Genomic DNA, 23437 nt, shown 5'->3' on the forward strand with positions numbered 1-23437 from the left:
TTCTTTTTAGCAATTACCCTGGATCTCTTTGACAATCCTTGGTAAAAGTATAGGTAAATTTATTTAATTTAATCTCTGTGTTTCCTGGCTTTCTTATTTTTACATCATGCTTTGTGTGTTGTTTCTCACTTACAGGGCAAGGTATCAGGTAGTAGAAAGAAGATTAGACAGGGAGGCCCAGGAGACTTGGGTTCTAGTCACGGCTTTGCAACTAACAGGTTGTGAGTCATTGGCTTGTCGCATGAGCTTCTATGATTCTCATTTTCTTCATCTGTAAAAGGAGAAGATTGGACTAAGTTTATGCTCTCAAAGTCTTTTAGTCAGTATCACTGGCAAATGAGATAGAGGTAAGATTTACTGAAAGGGAAATATAGGAAAGTCACCAAAAAAAGGGGAGGGAATGAAAAATGAATGAAACATTTATTATGTACTTAGAATATGCACAGCACTATATTTAGAACTAGGGATAAAAATATAAGAATACAACAGTCATCGAGGATCTTTTCTAATGGAGGAGAGTACACACCCAGGTGAGTAGTGGCCAGGGAGAGGAGTTTAAGTCTGAGTAGTCACAGGGTTCATACCATCATAGCTTTAGAGCTGGTCAGAGGTCATCTAGTACAATCCCTAAGTTGATCCATAAAGTATTTAGTTGACTCACCCTTTCCAGAAGCAGTGATACAAGAGACTATGTCTGCAACTCGATGGGTTGAGAGTGATCTGGCTCATGGCCACCTAGGTCTTAGCAGTCCAGGGCAGTTTTCATTCATTTACTTCCCAATCAAAACAGACTGGCCCCAAGGCAGATGTTCCAAATCTTACTAGACTAACTTCCTAAGGGACTGAGGATATTTTAAAGGTCCAGTGAAAAGGATGCTACAGGTCTATGGAGGGAGAGGCAAAGCAAATGGCAAGATGATCTGGGTGAATTGTTGAGTAGGATTTAGTTTTAGACACACTGTTGGACATCTAGGAAAGAAATGTCCAGTAGGCAATTGGAAATGCCAGTCTGGAACTTAGAAGAGACACTGGTACTAAAGATAAAGAGTTGGAGATAATTTATGTAAAGATAATAATTGAAGCTATAAGGAGTTTTGAAATCACCAGGGGAACAGGTAGATAGAATTAGAATTAATAGCTGACATTTATTTAGCACTGTAAGCTTTACAAAGAACTTTACATTCCTTGTCTCATCTGATCTTCATGATAACTATGGGGTAAGTAGTATTTTATGGATGAGGAAGCTGAGGGTCAGAGGAGTTAAGTGCCTCACTGAGAATTGGGATTTTTAGCTAGGTCTTCCTGCCTTTCCATTCAGAGCTCTGTCCACTGTGCCAAGCTGGATGGCATATGGGAAAGGAGGATCAGCTGGATTCTGGTAATTATGGGTAGTTGTGATAGAATCAGAAGGCACAGGAATAAGTGCTAGTTCTGCTGCTTAAATAGCTGTGCACCCATAAGTAAAGACAAAACTTTAGTTTTCTTGTCAACAAAATGAGGGATTCTTGTACTAGTATCATTAACAAGGGGTAGGGGGGAGAGCAGCCCTGAAACCTAGGGTATTAAAAGTTCCTTCCCGATTTAGAGACCCAAGATTTGCCAAGAAGTTATTCTCGTGGGTAATGGAATAAAATGTGGTGTTCCTCAGGCCTGATATATCATTATAGGATTGTTTCAGTTATGGTCAATCTGTGAAAGTAATACTGACCCTGACTGTCCCTCTCAAATGGAGAATAATGGATTATGTCAAAGTTGTGAACAAATGAACTTGGCTCTTCTTAGAAGCTTTGTGCTTGATCAAAATCCTTTTTTGTCCCTTCCGCCCCCATGTTTCCTGGTGTTCAGGCAGGGCAGCTTGACACTGGCTGGCGCCATGCATGGATAACCCCAGAGGGTCGGAAGCTTAGACAGAGTGTAGTCAGGGAAGATAAAAACCAGTATGTTTCGTATGTTTTACCACTGCAGTGATTCTGTAGTGTATAGACATTGCCTCTTGGAGCATCAGGAGGTATTTGTCCTTTCCGATATAAGCCCAGATGAACCTTACAATGCAAGAGAGAAAAGAAAAAATGATTAGGTTCTCTGACTTTGTGTACCATGAACAATACATAGCGTTCTCTTGTTGAAAAAAGGACATTTTTGTTATGAAAATGTCTTATATAGTATTTTATAATTTTAAACATTTTTCTTTTTTAAAACAGCAAACCTGAGAGGTAGATAGTACATGTGCTGATATTCTCATTTTACAAATGAGGTAATTGAGTCACAGGTTAACAACAATGTTTCTTGAGTCACACAGCTGATAAGTAATAGAACTGACACTCAAAATTAGATCTTTCTAACCACTGAATAAAGGGTGGATTTGGGCATTTAAAGCAGAAGCTCTATGAAAGAAAAGTCACTTATTAAAAAAGAAGCATTTTAGGGTTTTATAGTTATTTAATAGATAATTGATGTGCTTAGGGCAGCTCGGTGGCACAGTGGATAGAGTGCAGGACTTGGAGTGAGGAAGACCCGAGTCGAAATTTGGCCTCAGACACTTTTTAGCTCTATGACCCCAGACAAGTCACTTAACCCTCTTTGCCTCAGTTTCCTCATCTGTAAAATGAGCTGGATAAGGAAATGGCAAACCATTCCTGTGTCTTTGCCAAAAAAAAACAAAAAACAAAAAGGGTCACAGAGTTGGACATAACTGAAAATGACTAAACAGCAAAAATCTATGCATTTGTTTTCTTGGCATGGTCAGAGGTCATGTTGGAGATGTGTTGATGGGGGTGATTTGATGAGGCAGGGTTCATTTGGCAGAGAAGAGAAGTGGCATTGGGAAGAACACAGTGCTTCCTAATTACTTAATTGCTTCCTAAAGTGGATGCTTTGACCCTTTTATTCATAAGTGTGTAGGTACTTTCTCTAGCAATGCAAATTGTAACCGTATTTTCATCATGTATGATTCTTGTCCATGTCTTTCCAGAAGTCCTCCTTGCAAGATCCACGTAATGCTCCATTACTATTAACATTTCAGGGTTTCCAATGTACCATGTGTTGTTTCTTGTTAGTACATGAAAAAAGATGGGTCAGTCCAGTGATACTTGTCCTTGATAATGTCTCTTTTGCCACCTCTCAGATGCAAGTTATTATTAATGTGTCACACTCAACTCAGGTCCACCACACTTCTTTCTATTGTTCTTTGTAATTTGGATTGTTCAGAGATCAGAATATTATATCGTTCACAGCCATATGGTATCTCTTTGCTGATTTCCCCCACCCACCCCATTGCTAGGGCCTTCCCTTCTAAATTACCTTGTATTGAATAACTACCTTTTTTTTTTTTAATGTTTCTTCTGAGTATGCTTATGTTTATGTTCTCGCCCGTAAGAATGTAAGCTCCTTAAGAGGAGGGATTGTTTCATTCTTGTATTTATAGCCACAGACCCAAGCACACAGCGCTGCTTAATAAAGGCTTCTGGATTGACTAATAGAAAAAAAAAAAAAAGCTATGCCATTTTTCTAAGCTGTGGAAGATGTCATACCCATTCTTACTCTTCATTTTTCAGGATTCTTATAGTACATTTTGTTGCAGAAAAAACTGAGTAAAGGAAGACTGTTGCAGAATATGGCTTTACAGCCATACCATTAGAGCTAGTTAGTTAGTTTTACACAAAAATATTGCTTACTTAACCATTAAGTATCCCATAGTCTCTGGTGACCATACAATTAAAGCTCACCACAGTGGAGAAGGCCCCTTCTGGGATCACAAGAGCTGAGTTTAAATGTCAGCTTTCTGAATTCCACTTTTCTGGGCCTATCAAGAAGTCACTTAACCTCTCTGAGCCTGAATTTTCACATCTAATAAAATGGGAGTAATAGAATTTGTTCTGTCCTCCCTGGGCCTCAGATTCTTTACCTGTAAAATGAGGTGATTGGACTAGATGACCCCAAAGGTCCCTAACAACTCTGAATCTATGATCCTGTGATTCTAAATTATAGAGATGATGTGAAGGGAGTATTTTATAAACCATAAAGCAGTAGGCATGTAAATTATGATGCACAATAATCAGAATTGACATGAATTCATTTTCCCACACTTACTTTATTTAACTACAGTTACACAATGAGCTGTAAATTTGTTGTGATTATAAAACAATTAAGTCTAATCATTTTCAGTATCTGGATTGTGAGGAAGAAATTTAAGAGTCATTTCTTACCAGGTTAAGCATTACTTGGATTTTAAAAGCAGTTAAAATAAACATTTTACGATAAAGCATTCCACTAGGATATTGCCCAGGTACCAGGTTTAATGCCTATATAATTTAGCCACAAAATTGTTTCTCTCTCCCTACCCCTCTCCCTCTCTTCTTCTCTCTCCCCCTCTCTCCCCACTTCCCCTAGCACTCACATACAGGAGAACTCCTCAAACTGTGGTACAAGATACTAATTGAATCTCTTCTGGTAGTACAGTTCTGTACTAAGTAGTTATGATACTGCAGTCATTGAGTCAGCTGAATTTTTTTCAGATTGAACTGATTCAACTGATCAAGCCTTATTAATGTATATCTTGCTTTCCTATCTACTTGCCTCCTTGGAACCAAACCAAGTAGCATCAACAGAAACAGAAAGTAGACAACTGTAGATATCCTTAGTTATCGTTGACTTGTATCATTTTGTCAAGGAATAGACCTCCCAAATTGCCAGTATGACAGTCTACCACTATGGTATTTAAATACACTATTATATCTTTTCTGAAAGTATTCTAAATAATTCATGTATCTTTTGTGGCAATTAATGCCTTTGTGAGGGATGCATGCAAAAAAAAAATCATTTGCCCAGAAGAAAGAATTACTGAATGACTGAATGTTAGTGATGGAAAAGGACCTTAAAGAGGATCTATTTAAACTTTGTCATCTTACATATGAGGAAAACCGAAACTGAGAGAAGAGCAATGACCAGCCTGAGAATTAAACCGTAGTTTGGTTACTATGAAGGTGTCATAAGCATGTGCAATATTATAAGCAATTATAAAATTATCTCATCATGCTGATACTCTAGCCAGCATGAAAAAAAATAGGATACCATTTTTTCATATTTTGCCTGTAAGCCATAGAGGATGTGCACAAAGTGGATAAAAGGATTACAGCCAGAATTGTGAAAGACTGGGAACAAAATGTTCATGAGTTGTGTTGGTTTTGTTCTGAACTAGATGTGGTTGGACATACAACAGGAAATTAAATTGGTGGGCTCTCAAGTCCTATAGATATGTTTTGATGCATAACAAGAACCATCCTACCCTCCCAATCTTTCCCTTCTATATACAAGTGTTAGCATCAGGGCTCCTGAGTTTTCAGATTGATTTTAGGGTAGCTAGACATAAAAGAAATCTTGGTGAAATGGGAAATCAGTCACATAGGAAAGTGTTTTATGACAAACTGTGTGTTGTTTAAGAAATACAGATGAGAGCCTTCTAGTAGAGGTTTTAAGCTGTTACTTAAAGGAAATTAAAGAAAATTGGAAGTAAAAATTGAACACAGCACATTAGCAACCAGAATAGCTTTGTCTGGAAGATGATAGTGAATTGCAACAGCTACCCAGAATTCTTACCTTTGATTATTCTAAGGTTGGAGAGTGTTACTTCTCCATAGATAACATTTATTCCTTGGTATACTTGTATACAGCTCTTTTTCTTGTCAGGGGGGTGCTCTTCATTAAATGCAGTGAATGAAGATATTCTGCCAAGGAAACTGGATCCTTTTGGTTCAGTTCAACAAATTTTTATTAATCCCCTGTTTAATCCAGATCATGGCCCAAAGAATGGGGAATGTCCAAAGATTATATTCAGCCCCGGTCCTCCAGAGGCTGTTTGATTCTGAAATGCTCTACCTATTGCAAAGTGTATTCTAAAGGTATGCAAGCAGAATCTGTCACATATTTTTAGATCTCAGTCCAGTGTTTAAGATCAGTCTCTGAAAGTCGAGGTTAGCCTTCCAAATAAAGCATATGTAGAAATAGCTTATCGTTGTGGCTGTTTCAGTTCCTTTAATAAGGCTATAAATTGTTATACATTTCTCCAAGAGCAAACTATTAAATACTTCTGTTACATCTGAGAAGTTCTATTACAGGATAATTTGTTGGCACACTTAAGAGGAAGTCCATTCCCTCCACTAATGATTTTCTCCAACTCATAGTCTTAAAGAGTTGGCTAGAGAAATGAGAGGTTTGGTGATTTGGCCAGGGTCACATAGCCAATATGTGTCAGAGGCAGGATTTGAACCCAATACTTTGTGCCATACTGCCTCTAAGAGATCCATAACTGGTACTAAACATGCAAAAAGCAGTAAGTGTAGTAAAGAACTGCGGGTTGATTTTTATTAAATCTGTCCCACCCAAATTTCCTGGAGAACACTAATTTTCACATAGACAGCAAGGAAAGGAATGTATTTATTTTCTTTTGAACTTCAATAACAAACATTGGGTATATAATAGGGAAAGAGTGATAGGTGGGAAAAAGATTACAACTTCAAAAGAAAGACTCCCTAAAAAGAGCATCACCATGAGCTGAGGTCAGTGTTCTGTTCAGTCACTTACACGTTGTTCAGAACAAGAATCATGGTTCACTGATGTCTTAACCTCAGGCCAGAGGCTGTGTCTTTTAAAATCACAGGGTGATGGATTTAGATTTCAGCCATTTGAACTGAATTAAATGATCATTTCAGCCGCAGAGATAATTTGATGGCCCTGTGGAGACAACATTTCCTAAACCTATTTGAATTTCACAAATTTGAAATTTCATGCCAAGAGCCAGAGCTTGGTCAACTCAGTTCCAGAACAAGCACTAGACTGGTAGTCAACAAGCATTTATTATGTGTTTACTCTTAGGAGACTTGGGCTTGTTTCTCAGCTCTGATATTTTCTCTCTTTAATGGCTATGGGACCAAACCCATGATTTTCACCAGTGGAAGGAATTCTCCTAGGGTGAAACTCCCTCTGCAGTTCAGATCAGCAACTTGGAAACCAAGCTCTCTCAGATCTTACCAATTGAAAAGGCTTCACGTATGGGCCTAACAATGAACATTATGTCTGCTGTCTGAGGACCAGCCTAGCTAGGTTCATGGAGACTCATCACAATTTTGTCTGACCTGTGATGAACTTTTTGGCCCTAGCAACTGCTGAAAACTATCTAGAAAGAGGAGTTGAAATCTGAGCCAGTAGAGGGAACACCCACAAATGAAATCATATATTCTTGAAATCTTAAAACAATGTAATTGATCAAATTAAAATGGAGATTCACAGGGTGGTAATTTATGATACTAATTGTTCCTATAAGAACGTGGTCTAGTTAAGTTTCATTTTAGAAATTGAATTTCCTTTGAATTCAAGATATGTAGCTAAACCTGTTGTGTTAATGTTTGGTTTTCTTTATCTTCCCTCCTATCCCTGCAGGCCTTGAACCGAGGTATTGCTGCTGTAAAGGAGGATGCAGTCGAAATGCTGGCCAGCTATGGACTGGCCTATTCCCTGATGAAGTTCTTCACAGGCCCCATGAGTGACTTTAAAAATGTGGGTCTGGTATTTGTGAACAGTAAGCGAGACAGGACCAAGGCTGTTCTGTGCATGGTGGTGGCAGGTGCCATAGCTGCTGTTTTTCACACTTTGATAGGTAAGATGCCCCCGGTTTATTTTACAGTGCATTCAGTGGCCCTGGCTCCTTTTTCCTTAAACTTTACTTTAAAATGCTTATAGTACATGTACAATGATTTAATATGCAAATAATAAATATCTCACATGATGATAATAAATATAAATAAAATAATGAATACCTTATGCCTCCCATGTAAATGTAATTGCCAATAGAAATTGCATTCATCTCCAGTTACCCCAAAGCTCTAGAAACAAAAAACCCTTCTTTTCTCTGGAAACCTGTGATTCCTATTCAGCTTTTCCATTGGTCCTTAGTATCATCAGTGAGATAGCAAGTACCTCTGACTTCATGCATATTTATCTTCAACTCAGATTGACACTGTTTGCTGTTAACAAAAACATAGGTTCTTTGTTTAAGGTATTGGTAACTGGTTAAAACAAGTATGCCCTGTTACATTCTCATTCTATCTAGATCTGGAACAAGTTTAATCATGTAAAAATGTTTATTTTGCATAAGGCAGTGATCATAATTGACATGAGAATTGTCAGACACATTTATATTGGATCTGTTAAAACTTATTTGCAATAGAACATCATAACATCATAATAGAGCTCAAAATGGGGGGGGGGGGGGGGGCAGGGAAAAGGGGGCTGCAAGCCCAGTCTGAATAATGCAACAGAGCAGCAGCAAAAAAAAAAAAAAACTAATATGATTTTATGCTGTATTAGGAGAAGCCTGGGGTCCAGACCATAGTAGGAAGTAGTCCTTCTGTGTTCTTTTCCCACCAGACCACTACTGGAGTACTGAATTAACTTCTGAGCGCAGTTTTAGGAAAGTTACTTAGGAGTTGGATAACATGCACAGGAGGGTCACCAGAATAGTGAGGGACCTCGTAAAGGTATATGAGAAGGAGTTGAAGGGAATGTTCATAATATATTTAGTCTAAGAGAACAAGTCAGATTTGAGCGGGGTGATTTTGCTATGTTTGAATATTTCAAGTGCTGTCATACGGGAGAGGGGTTAGATTTCGTCAGTTTGGCCTCAGAGAAGAGGAATGGGACTACGGTGATAGGCAGAAGTTTCGGGGGACTGATGGGGCTCGATGTAAAGAAATAATTCCAAACAATTAGAGTTATCTAAGTGCATTAACAGACTACCTTAAAGGAAAGTGGGCTCCCCTTCACTTGAAGTCTTCAGACTAAGACTTGACACTCATCTCTTATGATATGAAGAGGATTCTTTGTCCGGTATAGGTTGGACTAGGTGACTCTGGAAACCTCTTCCAGTGCCTAGGTCATGAGACAAACAACCCTCTTACGGTCTTTGCATAACACTAACATCCCTGTTCCTGCGTGATTGTTTTGCAGTTTAACCTCATCCTTGGTCTATCAAGATTTTTCTGATAAGAGCTTTACTTTAGCTGGTTTCTTGGGAGGTGATAAAATCCCTAAAGACACGATTACTGAAATCCTTGGCTTTAATCCAGTTCCATTCGTTCAAAATAGAAATTGATTGGCACATCTATAAAACCCCTTTGACCACAAAGACCTGTGACTAACACTTTACAAATCCATTGTTTACTTCAAAATTAGCATTGATGTATGCAGGAACTGTGAATATGAATTATAACTAAAGGAGACTGCGGTTTCTCTTAATCCATTTAGTGTATTATGAGTAGTATGTCTAAAAGCATACAATGCCACCTCTTATGGTAGAACTTTCTTATTATTTTCTTAATGTGTCACAGCTCCCATGCCAAGGACAGCATACAAGACAGTGCAGCTTTTCATCTTGCCTAGCAAATATCCAGTCCAGTTTCTAGTGCTAACTATGCGTACTCACAAGCCCTTGGCAGAAAAGTTGCTTGCTTCTTTGGTCCCCTGCCCAAGTCTCCATGTATGTGTCCTACATGCTCATTGGAATCAGTGTTTGCACATACATGTGCAACTTCAGTGATTTAGTGATATCTAGATATTTGCATATCAGTTTCTTCAGTTAATGTTATCTTGGGCCTTTTCCCAAAAAGTGTTTGAATTTCAGACCATTCCATGTTTAATACAACAAAAGAGTTTCTATACTAGTTAAAAGAACCCCTTTTGTTTTTTAATGCTCTTTTATGTTTGAGCTGCGAAATAAATGCATCAATTATTCCCCTCTTTATCTTTCTTCAAAAAAATATGTGGAACAGATTCAGAGGTCAGAAGTCTGAGCCTGTTTATCAGGAAATCATAGCCAAGAAACTCAAGGCTCTCCCACTAATGCTAGAGAGAAGAAAACTTTTGCCTTTCAAGAAAATTTATTTCCATAAAATGACTACATTTTATACATTAAATTGGGTTCCATTTTCAAACATATCATGTATGAGAAGATAATGAATTTAATTGTATAACTGAAAGGGATTTTATTAAAGGCTATCCCATGGATTTGTTTTTATCATAAAAGATATTTTTTTACTTTTCCTGACCATGGCAAATACTTAAAAATAAGGTAGGTGAAATTGTTTTCTTACATCCTATGCTTTACTCTCCTGGCCGTTTCTTCCCCTGAATCTGTTATTTCCTTACACATTTGAATATTTCTGATGATCTAAATAGTCTTTATTCTCCAAGATCATGATGATTTTTTCATTCTCTTTCATGTTCCTTTTTATAAGACCTGACAAGTTTTCTTTTCTTTTTCTTTCAGCAATTGGGGTTAAATGACTTGCCCGGGTTCACACAGCTAGTAAGTGTCAAGTGTTTGGTCTGAGGTCACATTTGAACTCGGGTCCTCCTGACTTCAGGGCTGGTGCTATATACACTGCACCACCTAGCTGCCCCAACAAGTTTTCTTATAACCAAAATTTACTCTCTTCTAATCTCCGCAAGCAGATTGTACTTGGTGTGTTTCCTCCTTGAATTCAATTCACCAAGCATTTCTTAATTGCCTGTTCTGTACCAGGCATTGTGCTAGGCACTGGAGATACAAAGACAAAATTAAACATTTGGCCTTAAGGAAATTATATTTTGCTAGATATGTATGCTGTATTTCTACATATACCTAGAAAAGTTAATACAAAATGTAGGCAAGTAAATACAAAGTAATTTTGGAAGAGTACTAACAGCTGGAGAAATCAGAAAAGACCATGGCACTGAGCTATGACTTAAAAGAAGGTAGGGATTCCAAGAAGCAGAAATTAGGAGGGGTACCATTCCAAGAAGGTAAAATGACTTGAGCCGGAGATAGCATGTTGTCTATAGGGAGCAACAAAGAGGCGAGTGTGGCTGGAGCAGACTATATAAAAGGAAGCAATGTGAAGTTGGTCTGGATAGTTTTAATTGCCAAACACAAGAGTCTGTATTTTTATTCTGCAGCCAAAAGGAATACAGAATTAGAGGAGAGGGGGGATATATATTGTCTCTCCTACCGCAGAATTTTATATTAGCTTTAACCTAGACTTTACAACCTTCTTTGGTAATCCATCCCAGTATGTACCTCTATTGTGAGTCTAATCTATATATTTCTTGCTGCAATTTAAGTCCATTTTTTCCTTTCTTTAATAGAAATGGAAACTTAGCATCACCTTCCTTTTTAGAATAGCCAACTTTCAGTTAGCTATGCTAGTGGAGAAGAGCTGCAGCACTAATAACACAAAAGAGTGGATAATTTAAAATGTACTTATATTTAGTTAAAGAACACATCAGGGGCAGCTAAGTGGCGCAGTGGATAGAGCTCCAGCCTTGGAGTAGGAGGACCTGAGTTCAAATGAGCCTCAGACACTTGAAACTTACTAGCTGTGTGACCTTGGGCCAGTCACTTAACCCCAACTGCCTCCCCAAAAAGCAAATAAATAAATAAATAACATACCAAGTGATTTGAGGCTACTACAAATTTACTGTCATAATTACATTTTGCTTAGGCTAATACTAAAATGAGTTTGCATTCACTCGGCACCCACTTTTTGGGTGATCCACATAGGAGAAAAGGCTAATGTTGAAAAACTCATCATTAAGTATCCAACTAACCAAAACATGAAGGTCATCCACTAGAACAGTCACATCAGCATACTTGAAAAATACCATTATGATCCTATGAGAGGAAGCACACTTAGGATTCTCTTTTCAGGCTAACCTGTTTTAATTCCTTTTTTTTTTTTCCTGATAGAGAAGAGGCCTAGCACCTATAATTTTTGTCTGTGTGAAAGATTCCTGGTGTAGAAACTCCCTCCCCTACAGATCAGCAGCTGGTTTCTTATCTAACCTTAACCATTTGCCTTGGACGCTAAAAGATAAAGGGACTTGTCCATAGTCACAAAGCTAGAGAGTGTATCCTGGTTCCAAGGCTGACCCTCCCTCCACTACAACTCTCCACTGCCCCTAGTTTAGACTTTTCTATATAGGATCTTGTACCAGCCTCTTGTGTAATTTTTAAAGATTTTCCATGTCAATTTAATAGTACAATAGCATTGAACAGTGCTTTCCTTGCTTTTCTCTAATTTTTCATGTCTTTTCTACAATAAAAGAATCCAGAATTATGCCCAGTACTTTAATACAGAATTTATTTCCAAATGAAATAGGTTTTTCTCTGCTCTGCTCCTCATAATTCAGATTACTAGCATTGTTTTGGTTTTGTTTTTGTTCTTAAGGACAGACAAAACCATGTTTCTAACTCAGCTTAGCAAATAGTCATTGTCCTTTCTCCTTTAATTCTACTTTACCATTAAGTCACTACATTTCTCTACTTTCTTCTTATCCTCTGAGTACTAGTCAGATTTTCCCAAATTTGATGCCCTTCTGAAGACATGAGGAATTTTTTTTCCTTCCAAATTTTCTAAATTAAGGGCATAATGTAGGTATATGCTGGTAAAAATATGTGGCAAAGGTAGGTCCATAAAAACAATAAACTGTAATTAAAAGGACAGCAACAAGCAGTTATTTATTTATTATTTAAGTACCTATTGTGTGCCAGACACTGTGCTAAGTGCTTTACAAATAGTATCTCATTTAATCCTCGTAATCCTGGGAAGCAGGAGCTATTATCATCTCCATTTTATAGTTGAGGAAAGGGAGACAGAGAGGGTAAGTGACCTGTCCAGGATCACACTAGTAAGTGTCTGAGATCATATTTGAATTCGAATCTTCCTGCCTGTCTATTGACTGTGCCACCCAGCTGCCTCTATAAATGATGAGTGAGTTGGCCAGAGCCTTCTGATATTGGGCAAGGCCAACAAAAGGCAGAAAGCAGAATGGAATGATGACTATGTAAGATTCACTCAGTACAGGGCGCTCACCTTGAAGAATTTGTCCTTTTGTCCTTACTGTGGGAATCCATGTGACTTAGTGGATAGGGGGCTGGCTTTGTAGTAAGGACAACCTGGGTTCAAATCCAGCGCCTGCAACATAACTTTTGGTGTGACCCCTGGGCACATCTCCTGACCAGTCCTTCAATGTCCTTGATAACTCTCTGACTTTGAGTTACAGAACAGTTGCTGATCTGTATCAGTCCATGAAATTTCTTCACCCAGAGCCCCCATACAGATGAAATCACAGGTCTAGACCCCCCAAAAATAAATGAATGATGTTTATTACGGCTATAGAGCATCCATTTGCCAGGCTATCTAGGGCTTCTTACCTGTAATTGGTGACAATGTCTTAAAGTCGCGCTAAAGTGTAAATGACTTATAGCTTCTTTTCACTAACCCTTACATTCCTTCTCCTTCCCCCTACCACCCTTTGCTGCTCTCTTGTCATCTCTGACAGTCTACCTTTTCCTCTTTCTTCCTCCTAAAACTACTCTGAGACCTCTCTGCCTCTAAAAAGCAGTGGAAGACCAATATAACCAGTCCTTCTTCGTGTTCAGGAAGTCTTTGGGACTGGGACTCTTCCTGGATCCCTGACTGGTAGGTTTGCCTACCCCTATATGCCGGGGGCAACTAGATGGCGAAATAGATAGAATGCTGGACCTAGAGTCATGAAGACTCATCTTCCTGAGTTCAAATCTGGCCTCATACACTAGCTCTGTGACCCTGGGCACCAGTCTCCTCGCATACAAAATGAGCTGGAGTGACAGCTAGGTGGCACAGTGGATAGAGCACCAGCCTTGGAGTCAGGAGGACCTGAGCTCAAATCCGGCCTCAAACATAAAACACTTACTAGCTGCGAGACTCTGGGCAAGTCACTTAATTCCAATTGCCTCGCCCCCTCCCCACAAAAAAAAAAAAAAAAGAAATGGCAAACCACTTAAGTATCTTTGCCAAGAAAACTCTAAATGGAGTCATGAAGAGTCGGACGTGACTGAAATAGACTGAACAACAAATATGTTGAAAAGTGGAAGAGAAAAGAACTGGAGGTTGAAAATGTTTCCCTTTATTTTACACCTTCCAGAATTAACCCTTCCCCAGCTGATTTGAGGAATGGTGGCTTTAAAAAAAAAAAGCATTTTAATTTAAAGGATTCAGACTGGTTTTGCAGCTTATTCCCTTTATGATCTTGGACAAATTACTTCCTCTCTGGGTCTATTTCTTTGCACAGTGGTGGTTAGATGATCTTTATGTTCCCTTGCCACCTCTAAAGTCTGGAGTCACAAGGTCACAGGGTTTATTTGATTCGGTTTTATTCAAGTGCTTAGCATTTATACCTGTCAACACTAGAACAATTGCATATACCACTCAGCACCAGGCTAATGTTTCTGGAAGTGCTGTTTGCTTTTCTTACACATCCACTTGAGTCTTCATAGCTTGTTCACATCCCTGGTTGTTAGCTTACAACCTGACAGACACTTAGAGGGAATATTGGTAGGAAGTCATTTGGTTTGTCTGGTTAGGCTTGCTTAAAAGTGGGAAGTGTATGCTGGGGGAGAAGATGGAGGCATTGTACCAGTAAGCAGGTAGAATGAGTCAACCTTGAGACTCTTTTCTTAGGGCCAGTGAGAATGTAGAATGTAAATTCCCTGTGAGCAGAGACTATGTCTAGGTATCTACAGGCCCTAGTACAGTGCTTTGTACATAGTAAGCCCATCCCAGAGTTGTTTTCTAAAACCCTTATTATCATTCCACTAACATCACTGGAGATTTTAAAACATAAGAAAAAGCCCAAGTGTCTTACTGACAAAAGCTGTTTTGTTTTGGGTTTTTTTTTTTAATTTAACTGCTAAATGGAGGTGACTCTGGCTTCTTAAACACTGTAGCAAATCAGTAAGGACTTGCAGGTCTGTAGTCTGTGAATTAGATGAGCTATGTTCAGAAAGGTTTTATAGACAGTTGGGCTGTGGGGTGAGAAATTTTGTAGCTACAGCTATTCTCTGAATATTTACTAAGTCATAGAGAGATAGTGATCTATATTAGCCCATCAAAAAGTACTTATTAAGTGTCTACTGTGTGCTAAATGTTAAGGATGCAAAAAAAAAAGTTCCTACCCTCAAGGAGCTGGCATTCTATTAGGGAAAACATTATATACATATGTAAGTTTACATGAAATATGTTCTACATAAATACTTACAGGGAGTTGCTCTGATTTGGGTTGGTGGTCTAGATAGAGGTGTCATTCCCCTTGTTTAGTTTGCTATATCTATAAATGACATAAATGACACAGGAAACTTCTGGACCTAGTACTTAGTTTGGTGGAAGAAATCCAGCCCATCTTTGTTTAGGAGCTATTATCATGCACTATTTTTTTTTTTTACACGATCATTCCCTCCTATGAGATTTCAGCCCCCTTTCTTTCTTTGAGTCACCTAATATATTGTGAAACATGTGACAAAATACCCATCTCCAAGTTCTATTCAGTTCATGCAGTCTGCCTATTTCCAGTTCTCTGCTTTTATAGTGTAGCAGTTTTTGCTCATTACTTATAAAATATGTACCAAAACCATTTACAGGCCTAATTGCACAATTTGGCACAATTTAATCTAACTGGGTAAGGAAACTGAATTTAAAGGCTTCTAGATGATTCTGAAGATGAGAATTAAAGAATAAATTTAGCACCTGTGTAAAATATTACTTCATTTATTTCATAATTGGCTAACCAGCACATCACATAAAGATAATGCCCTGGTTTTATAGTGCAAATAAAAATATTTTTCTGGAACATTTAAAATTTTTGTTACTGTAATTATATGATATGACCTCCTATTATAATTGAGGAGAATCTGTTTGAAATTGCTACTGGTTGAATATTTGTACATCTGGGAAGTATTATCAATAAAAAATTAAATTTGACCTCCAACAGAGACTGTTAATATAATTTAGAGACTTATGTTTTTTTTCTTTTTATACATTATGAAGCCAGAAATGTTGGCCAGTGCTTGCGTCAATTGGACACTTATTTTTTCTTAAGCAATTATATTAGAATTCCCAAATATTTAATTTCCCAGGCCTTTATCTAGATTGCTAACATTGCCCTCTACATCTCCCTTAGAATTTTGATCATACCCAATTAATCCAACTTCTTTTTTCATGTTCCTGATCTTACCCCAACACTAGCTGTATGACCATAGGTGAATCTTTTTTTTTTTCCTCAGCCATAAGATAGAATAATAATGCATATTATTACCTACCTCATAGGTAGGTACTACCTCATAGTACTACCTCATAGTACTATTTGGTGGGGGGGGAGAAGATGAGTACTTTTCACACTTTAAGATGTTGTGTAACTAATGTCTGTTAATGTTATTTCTTCATCAACCCAGGGTCTTGATCTCTTTATCTATGTCTATGGTGCTCTTTTTTTAAAAGCCATTTTTAACTTAATTGTCCTAGAAATGTTCTATAACTCTTAGTGAGTGCTTCCTTACATTCTCTTGTGGTCTTCTTGGCCTTATAACCACACTAATCTAAAATTTACTAGTCATATGTCAAAAGCCCCCAGGAAAGAAACTTTTTTTTTGAATTTTTACCTCCAGCTCCTTACAAACTTCCTTCCATAAACTGTGTATTTAGTAAGTATTTGTTAAATTGATTGGCTTGAATTATTATGCCTTTCTTAGAAATGGCATCATGTGACACGGTAGGAAGACTTGGTTTTATGCCTCCATAGACTCAGCTTTAAAAGCTTTAGATGACACTGACTTTGTTTTGGCAGTGGAAAATGTCCTGGCAGGCTAAGCATTTGCGTAGTGTAACACACAGATGAATTATGGAGTGTGCACATGTCCCATTTCACAAGTAGAAACACCAGCCCATTCAGTGAGAGGAGCTGTCAACCCTGCTGCAAGTATGGTGTCAGTGATTTTTGAAAGAAATACATTAGCAATACATATGTGAAATCAGCACCACTTATCCTGCCCAGAAAGAGAAAACAAAATGATGGAAGAGCTGTAAGATCTTAAGTTTTTTGACTATTCAGATAGTCACTGAGAACTTTGCTCTGAGTTAGACAAATAAAGAACAAAACTAGTTAGCATCTTAAATTAAAATTATTTTCTTACTTGCCTGAAGTCAAAGCTAGCAAGCCTGATGGTTTTAAATGGCCTTAAAGGACTCTTCCCCTTTAGAATCATAAGATTATAAATTTAATAGAGAAAGAAACCTTAGAGATCTAATCTAACCTCTCATTCCCATTTTGTAGATGTGGAAACAGATCCAGAATAGGTAAAGCACTAGACTTGGAGTCAGGAAGATGAGTTCAGCCTCAGACATTTACTAGCTTTGTGACCATTGACAAGTCACCCTTTGTCTGCCTCAGTTTCCTCATGTGTAAAATGGAGATGGTAATAGCACCTAACCCCCATAGTTGTTGTAAGGATAAAATGAGGTAATATTTATAAAGTGCTTCACCAACGTTGAAGCACCATATAAATGCTAGCAATTGGTATGTGACTAGCCCATGGTCATACATGTAACAACTGACAGAACCAGGATTAGAAGCCAAGTCCTCCAGGCTTCAAAGCCATCACTATCTTCTGAACTCTGAAAAGCCCAAGCTGACCACTTACATATAGTCAAGCTTATCTGCAAATAGGCTGATTGTGGACTGCCTCATGGAACCAATTTAAATTTGTTTTTCAAAACCTTATTGAAATTTCATTCAAAATCTTTTAATCTCTAAGATATACAGATCCAGAAAATAGTTTCTGAAGAACTGTCTTACTGAGGCAGATTATTAGAGTTGAAGGTTGTAAGCTATTGCTAAGACAACCTTCCTGAGAACCTGTTAAATAAGCTATGTATACAGATTAGTTTAGATAATTTACACCTCTCCAGTCCTAGAAATAAGTAATAGGTGGGAGAAAACCAGAAACCACAAAGTAGATCTTTCCTCATGCGGAAAGCCTGGAGGAACAGGGCAAGAACCCAGAGTTGGGCTCGACACAGAGACGCTTTGTGGAGCCAAACATGGCTGACCAAATTCTTTCTCTCGCGCCGTTCTAGGGAGAGAATATAGGAATGCTAGGAAACAAAAACCTTTCACTACCTGGCTCCAGCCTACCTTGACAGAGCTATTAGATAGCCTTTTCCTTCATGTAGTCTACTCTCCATCCAAACTGGCGGCCTTGCTGCTGTTCATCACATTCTTCTCCCTTCTCTTTGCTTTAGCATGGGTTATTCCCCTGCTTGGGATGCACTTCATTTTCACTTCCACTTCTTAGAATCCATGTTGGTGTTGTTGTGCGCTTGTTTTCAGTCGTGTCTGACTCTTCATGACCCCATTTGAAGTTTTCTTATCAAAGATACTGGAGTGGTTTGCCATTCCCTTCTCCAGCTCCTTTTACAGGTGAGGAAACTGAGGCAAATAGGGTTAAGTGGCTTGTCTAAGATCACATAGCTAGTAAGTGTCTGAGGCCAGATTTGAACTAAAGAAAATTAGTCTTTCTGAATCCAGGCCTGGTGCTCTATCACCTGCACCACCTCAGCTCAGTTACCATTTCTTCCATGAAGCCTTTCCTCTTAGTGACTCCTCTGCCCCTTACAAATTACATTCTTTTTTATTTTGTGCATATTATGTATTTATTTTTTATATATTGTACTTAGTGGACATGCTGTGCCTCCCATAGAATGTAGACTTCTTGAGGGCAGAGAGTAATTCATTTTTTGTCCTGTTATTGTCAGTGCCAGGAACATAGGAGGCAATTAACAGAAGAATGTTGATTTGTCATAAGAACGCTTAAATGCTATTGGCTTTAATCCTTAAGCTTCTGTGATTCAAATCTCTTCCTTCAGTAGCTGGAGGGAAGGGTTCAGTTCTGGGAAAATAGAAGCTGAGGGGAGCCATCTGCAGGGATTTGGCTGCCAACTTAACCCAAATCCCGGAGAGTCTGTACAAAACACAGGAAGGTTTAGCTTTCCTACTTAGATGAATAGGGAGAATTAAAATGGAGTGTCCTATTAATCTGTGCAAAAGATTAGACCTAGAACATGAAATGAAAAGAGAAAAGTTATGGATTAGAGGAAAAGGTACTAAATTTTAACCTTAATCTGATTTATCATATACCTTTAAAGTTTCTCTAAAGCAGGGATTCTCCAAGTAGGGTCCTCAGACACATGGGGGTCACCGAGGCCCTTTCAGGAGATCCAGAATGTCAAAACTATTTTCATAATAATACTGAGACGTTACTTACCTGTTAAAATGTTCCTCCCTTATGAGGGAGGCTGAATTTTCTTCATATACTTCCACCAAAACAGCGTATCACAACAGATTAAATACACAAACAGATATGAAAACCCAGATACCTTCTGTTAAGCCAGAGATTTGTAAAAATATGTGTAACTATCATTCTTCTCATTAATTTTTTTGTTTTGGATTTATTTTCCATTAAAAATACATTATTTATGTTAATATATAAAGGATTTATTGCTTAATGAATTAATGTTTTTCAATGTTATCAGTCCTAATTGTTAATATAGTAAACATTAATAGTAAAATATTAATAACTCACATAAAAGAAAGTTTTTGGAGGCCTTAACAATTTTTAGGAGTGTAAAGAGGTCCCAAGTCCAAAAAGTTTGAGAACCATTGCTGTAAAGCATATCTTTCATGTAATGGATTTTTTTTCTTTTTGCATTTAGTTGTTTTATGGCTTTTGTTAGAAAGGAAAAGAATCAGTGTGTTTCTCTATCAAACATGCTGTGGTAAAATGGGGCTACTATAGGCTGTTTTTTTCATCTTCTGCTAGCCAAATCTCCTATTAGTATACGCTCTTTATCATTCTGCTACCCTGTATCACCCCAGATCTCCTATGTCACCTCTTTTATTTTTAATTTTTATTTATTTTATTTGTAATTTATGGAATAAAACAAGTATTTCCATAACCTCTTTTATAGTAGTTTTCCCTTATTCTCAGTTACTCCAGCTGTTCTCCTGTTTCTTCATGTTATCTTCGCCACTATAATGCACAGGCATTGTTTGGGAGCAGGATTAAATTTCTGAGAAATAAAGCAACACCAGGGTATGAGCTATAAATTAGTACCCACTTTCTGCCTTCTTTGTACTTTGCTGCTCTCCTCAATTGGCACTACTTCTGGATTACTGGCTCCTTCCATGGTTTTCACAAAAGTCCTAACACAGTTACACTAGATGTGAAGTGAGGCTACAGTGCATTTATAGGGAGGATTTTATCTTATGAGAAGACACCTTAAGACATGGTCTCTAGGAAAACTCGTTGCTTAAGGAATTAAAAAGGTGGTTATTTAGAGTATAGGCCTCAATAGGAAGAGAGAAATGTGTCCAACCTTGGCACTTTCATTGGTAACCTCTAGAACATTTGCCAAGATTCCTATCCCTGACTCTCTCATTTCTTTTTGCCTGACACTGGGAGTAGAGAAAGAAAGAAAAAAAATCACAAAATAGTGTTATGTAACATTGCTTATGTTTCTCTGCTGTAGCTCCCTCCTGAGGTGACTATCTACAAGGCAGCTAAGTGACTCAGGATAGAGCACTGAACCTGGAGTCAGGAAGATCTGAGTTCCAATATGGCCTCAGACACTTACTAGCTCTGTGACCCTGGGCAAGTCACTTAACCTCTATTTGCCTCAGTTCCTAATTAATGGGGACACACTAGAGAAGGAAATGGCAAACCCACTCCAGTGGGGTCCATGTGACCAAGGAGTCACATAGAGTCAGACACAACTGAACAACAATGAAGATGACTATTTTCAGGAGCAGTATAAACATGGATCAGTCATAAAGTTTAAACAAAGGTACCTTCTTTGTATTTTTTTTCCTACTGTAATATTGTTAGAATGCCCACATGTCATTATAGCAGGAAGTGCTAACCTATTAGAAATCATTGCATCTTAGAAATAAAGGAATACTAAGAGTCCCTTTTCCTTTGTCTGCCCCCCCCCCCAAAAAGATATATAAATAAGAGATAAAAAATGTTCAAAGCCAAACTGACCTACATCATGAAAAAGAAATTGTGACGTGGTAGAAAAGAATACCTATGTATCTCTATATATATTTATATATCTAAATCTATATGTATATATATGTATCTCTATATATATTTATATATCTAAATCTATATGTGTATATATATACATATATTTACATACACACACACACACACACACCCTCAAGTTGGAGAATTGAAAGACACTGAGGGGTAGTGGACAAAGCACTCCCATTGGAGTTGGGAAGATGTGGGTTTGAATCCCACCTCCTAAACTTGCTAACTGTGTGCCCCTTGGCAAGTTGCAGCCTCTCTGTAAATGGAGGTAATCGTGAGGGTGGAAGGAAATGACATGTGTGAACCATTTCGCCAACCTTGGAGGCTTCAGAATTGTGAGCAGCTCCAGGCATTAATGATAACTTTGTCTTGTACTCTTGCAGCTTACAGTGACTTAGGCTACTACATAATTAATAAACTGCACCATGTGGATGAATCAGTGGGAAATAAAACTCGAAGAGCTTTCCTTTATCTTGCTGCCTTCCCTTTCATGGATGCCATGGTGAGTAAAGAAAACATTTCACTTTTAGCCAAGCTTTCATATCCCTTCATTTTATGCTTTGCATCTCACATGTTAGTAAAAGAATAAAAAAAAATGTTTTTCCAGGTTTAGAGGGTATATGCAAACAACTCAAAGGAGCTATTCAAATAGTCTTAGATTCAAAGGATCAGAGATGTGTTCTAATGTGGTTAAATACATAAACCATTCTTTTAGCCCAGGAAATCACTTGCAGCTAAGGTGAATTGGTGGGGATGCCATCGCTTCAATAATTAGCTTTACTATATTTAGTTCAGTACTCATCATCTTGACAGCTCAAGCTTTCCATGTCATCATACTGGCAAGTTTTCCCATGAAATTTTATATGTAGATTTATAGATTATACATTGATAGACATACAATATTACAGAGAGCACAGAACCATGGAAAAGGAAAAAGCCACTGAAAATTACTTCCAATACCAGAAAATAAACCCTTCTTTTAGACTATAACTTAATTTAAATCAGCCTTATAGATAGTTTGCAAAATCACAGAGCCTACAACATTTGTACTAACCCCCATGATACTCATCCTATCATCTTAAAATTCTTTATACTCTGAATCAGTTATAAGTGCCTATTACTTGTAAAGGTCTAGTGCCTGAGACCTTTTTACCTTTCAGAAAATTCTTTAATTTAAGGTCAGGCAGAATCTGTAATGGTTCTGTGTCAATATACAGGGCTGTCATATATTAAAATATTTCTGCTTCTTGGGCACATTTATTTCAGTTGCAGTAAACTAACTCTGTATAACACTTAAGGCTTTTTTTTTTTTTTTTCTGAGGCAGTCGGGATTAAGTGACTTGTCCAGGGTCACACAGATAGTAAGTGTCAAGTGTCTGAGGCTGGGTTTGAATTCAGGTCCTCCTGATTCCAAGGCTGGAGATCTATCCACTGCATCGCCTTGCTGCCCCACTTAAGGCTTTTCAATGGGAAATAAAACCTCTGCCATAAGAATCTGGATGTGTGTTTTCATGTGAATTTTTAAATGCATCCATTGCAGTAGTTGATGTATTTTCATCAAAAGTTGGATTGAATTCCTGGAGCTGAGTTCTGCATAGCATCTAAATTTATTTAGTGCAGGAATGCCTTCAGAGCCCTAGAGTACTACCACCAGCATTCATTAAGAAGTGTATCCTTTTGTGGCCTTCAGAGAGTTAAAGCCTTACATTGGTGGCACTGGAGAGAAAGAGTGCCTTTAATAAAATTCTAATGCATATCATCAAATCCACATTTAAAATGAAGTCTTCTTACCCACAAATGAAATGCAGTACAACTATCCAATGAATTCAAGTCTGTTGGGATGATTTGTTGGCAGAAGTGCATTTGAAGATCTTAATTATTCAACCTCCCAATTCTCTCTGCCTGTTTTTCTCAGCCATAAGAGTGTGTTTCTAAGAAAAAGTATATAACAACAGAACCATAGTAGGATGTATTTTTTTCCGTCTTCATATGCACATGCCCAGAAGAATACAACACAGCTGAGCAAAACTGCTATTAATAGCAACTTTAAAATAAAAAAACCTACAAAAATGCAATGAATTTTTCCCTATGGCTCTGATACATTTGTTGAGGAGACAATATTTGAAAAACCACAAAACTTATTAATCATAATGATAGCTTTCAGGCCACCAGACAGACCACCAAATGCTATAAATAGATGTGAATGCTGTAAGCATTTCTTTTAACACTTGAAATCCCACAACTTGTATGTTCCGAGAGAGGGTTTAGGCTGCAGAGAAACAAAATGACTAGAATAGGCAAGCATACAAAAACCCAGGAAATGGGTGTGAAATGTGTAATAATTTTCACCTTCTTAGCTGTGAGAATATTACGTCTCTTAAGTGTAGGTTTAAACCTAGCAGCCGCTAAGTCTAAAGAGAATCCAATCCTGCAGAGAACTGCGGC

The 23437-nt window shown here is 37.8% G+C and overlaps 1 protein-coding gene across 2 annotated transcripts in view; it reads left to right on the forward strand.

Moving 5' to 3' along the window:
- ANKH (ANKH inorganic pyrophosphate transport regulator) overlaps positions 1–23437 on the forward strand; it is a 127165-nt gene that overhangs the window by 41511 nt on the left and 62217 nt on the right. For both annotated transcript variants that reach the window (XM_027868821.1, XM_027868822.1), the window contains exons 3-4: positions 7435–7651; positions 21376–21494. In XM_027868821.1, the coding sequence (XP_027724622.1) occupies positions 7435–7651; positions 21376–21494 (336 nt within the window). The remainder of the gene's footprint in view (positions 1–7434; positions 7652–21375; positions 21495–23437) is intronic.

Source organism: Vombatus ursinus, unplaced genomic scaffold (genome assembly GCF_900497805.2).
Source record: "Vombatus ursinus unplaced genomic scaffold, bare-nosed wombat genome assembly UNPS02014791.1, whole genome shotgun sequence".
Lineage (NCBI taxonomy): Eukaryota > Metazoa > Chordata > Mammalia > Diprotodontia > Vombatidae > Vombatus > Vombatus ursinus.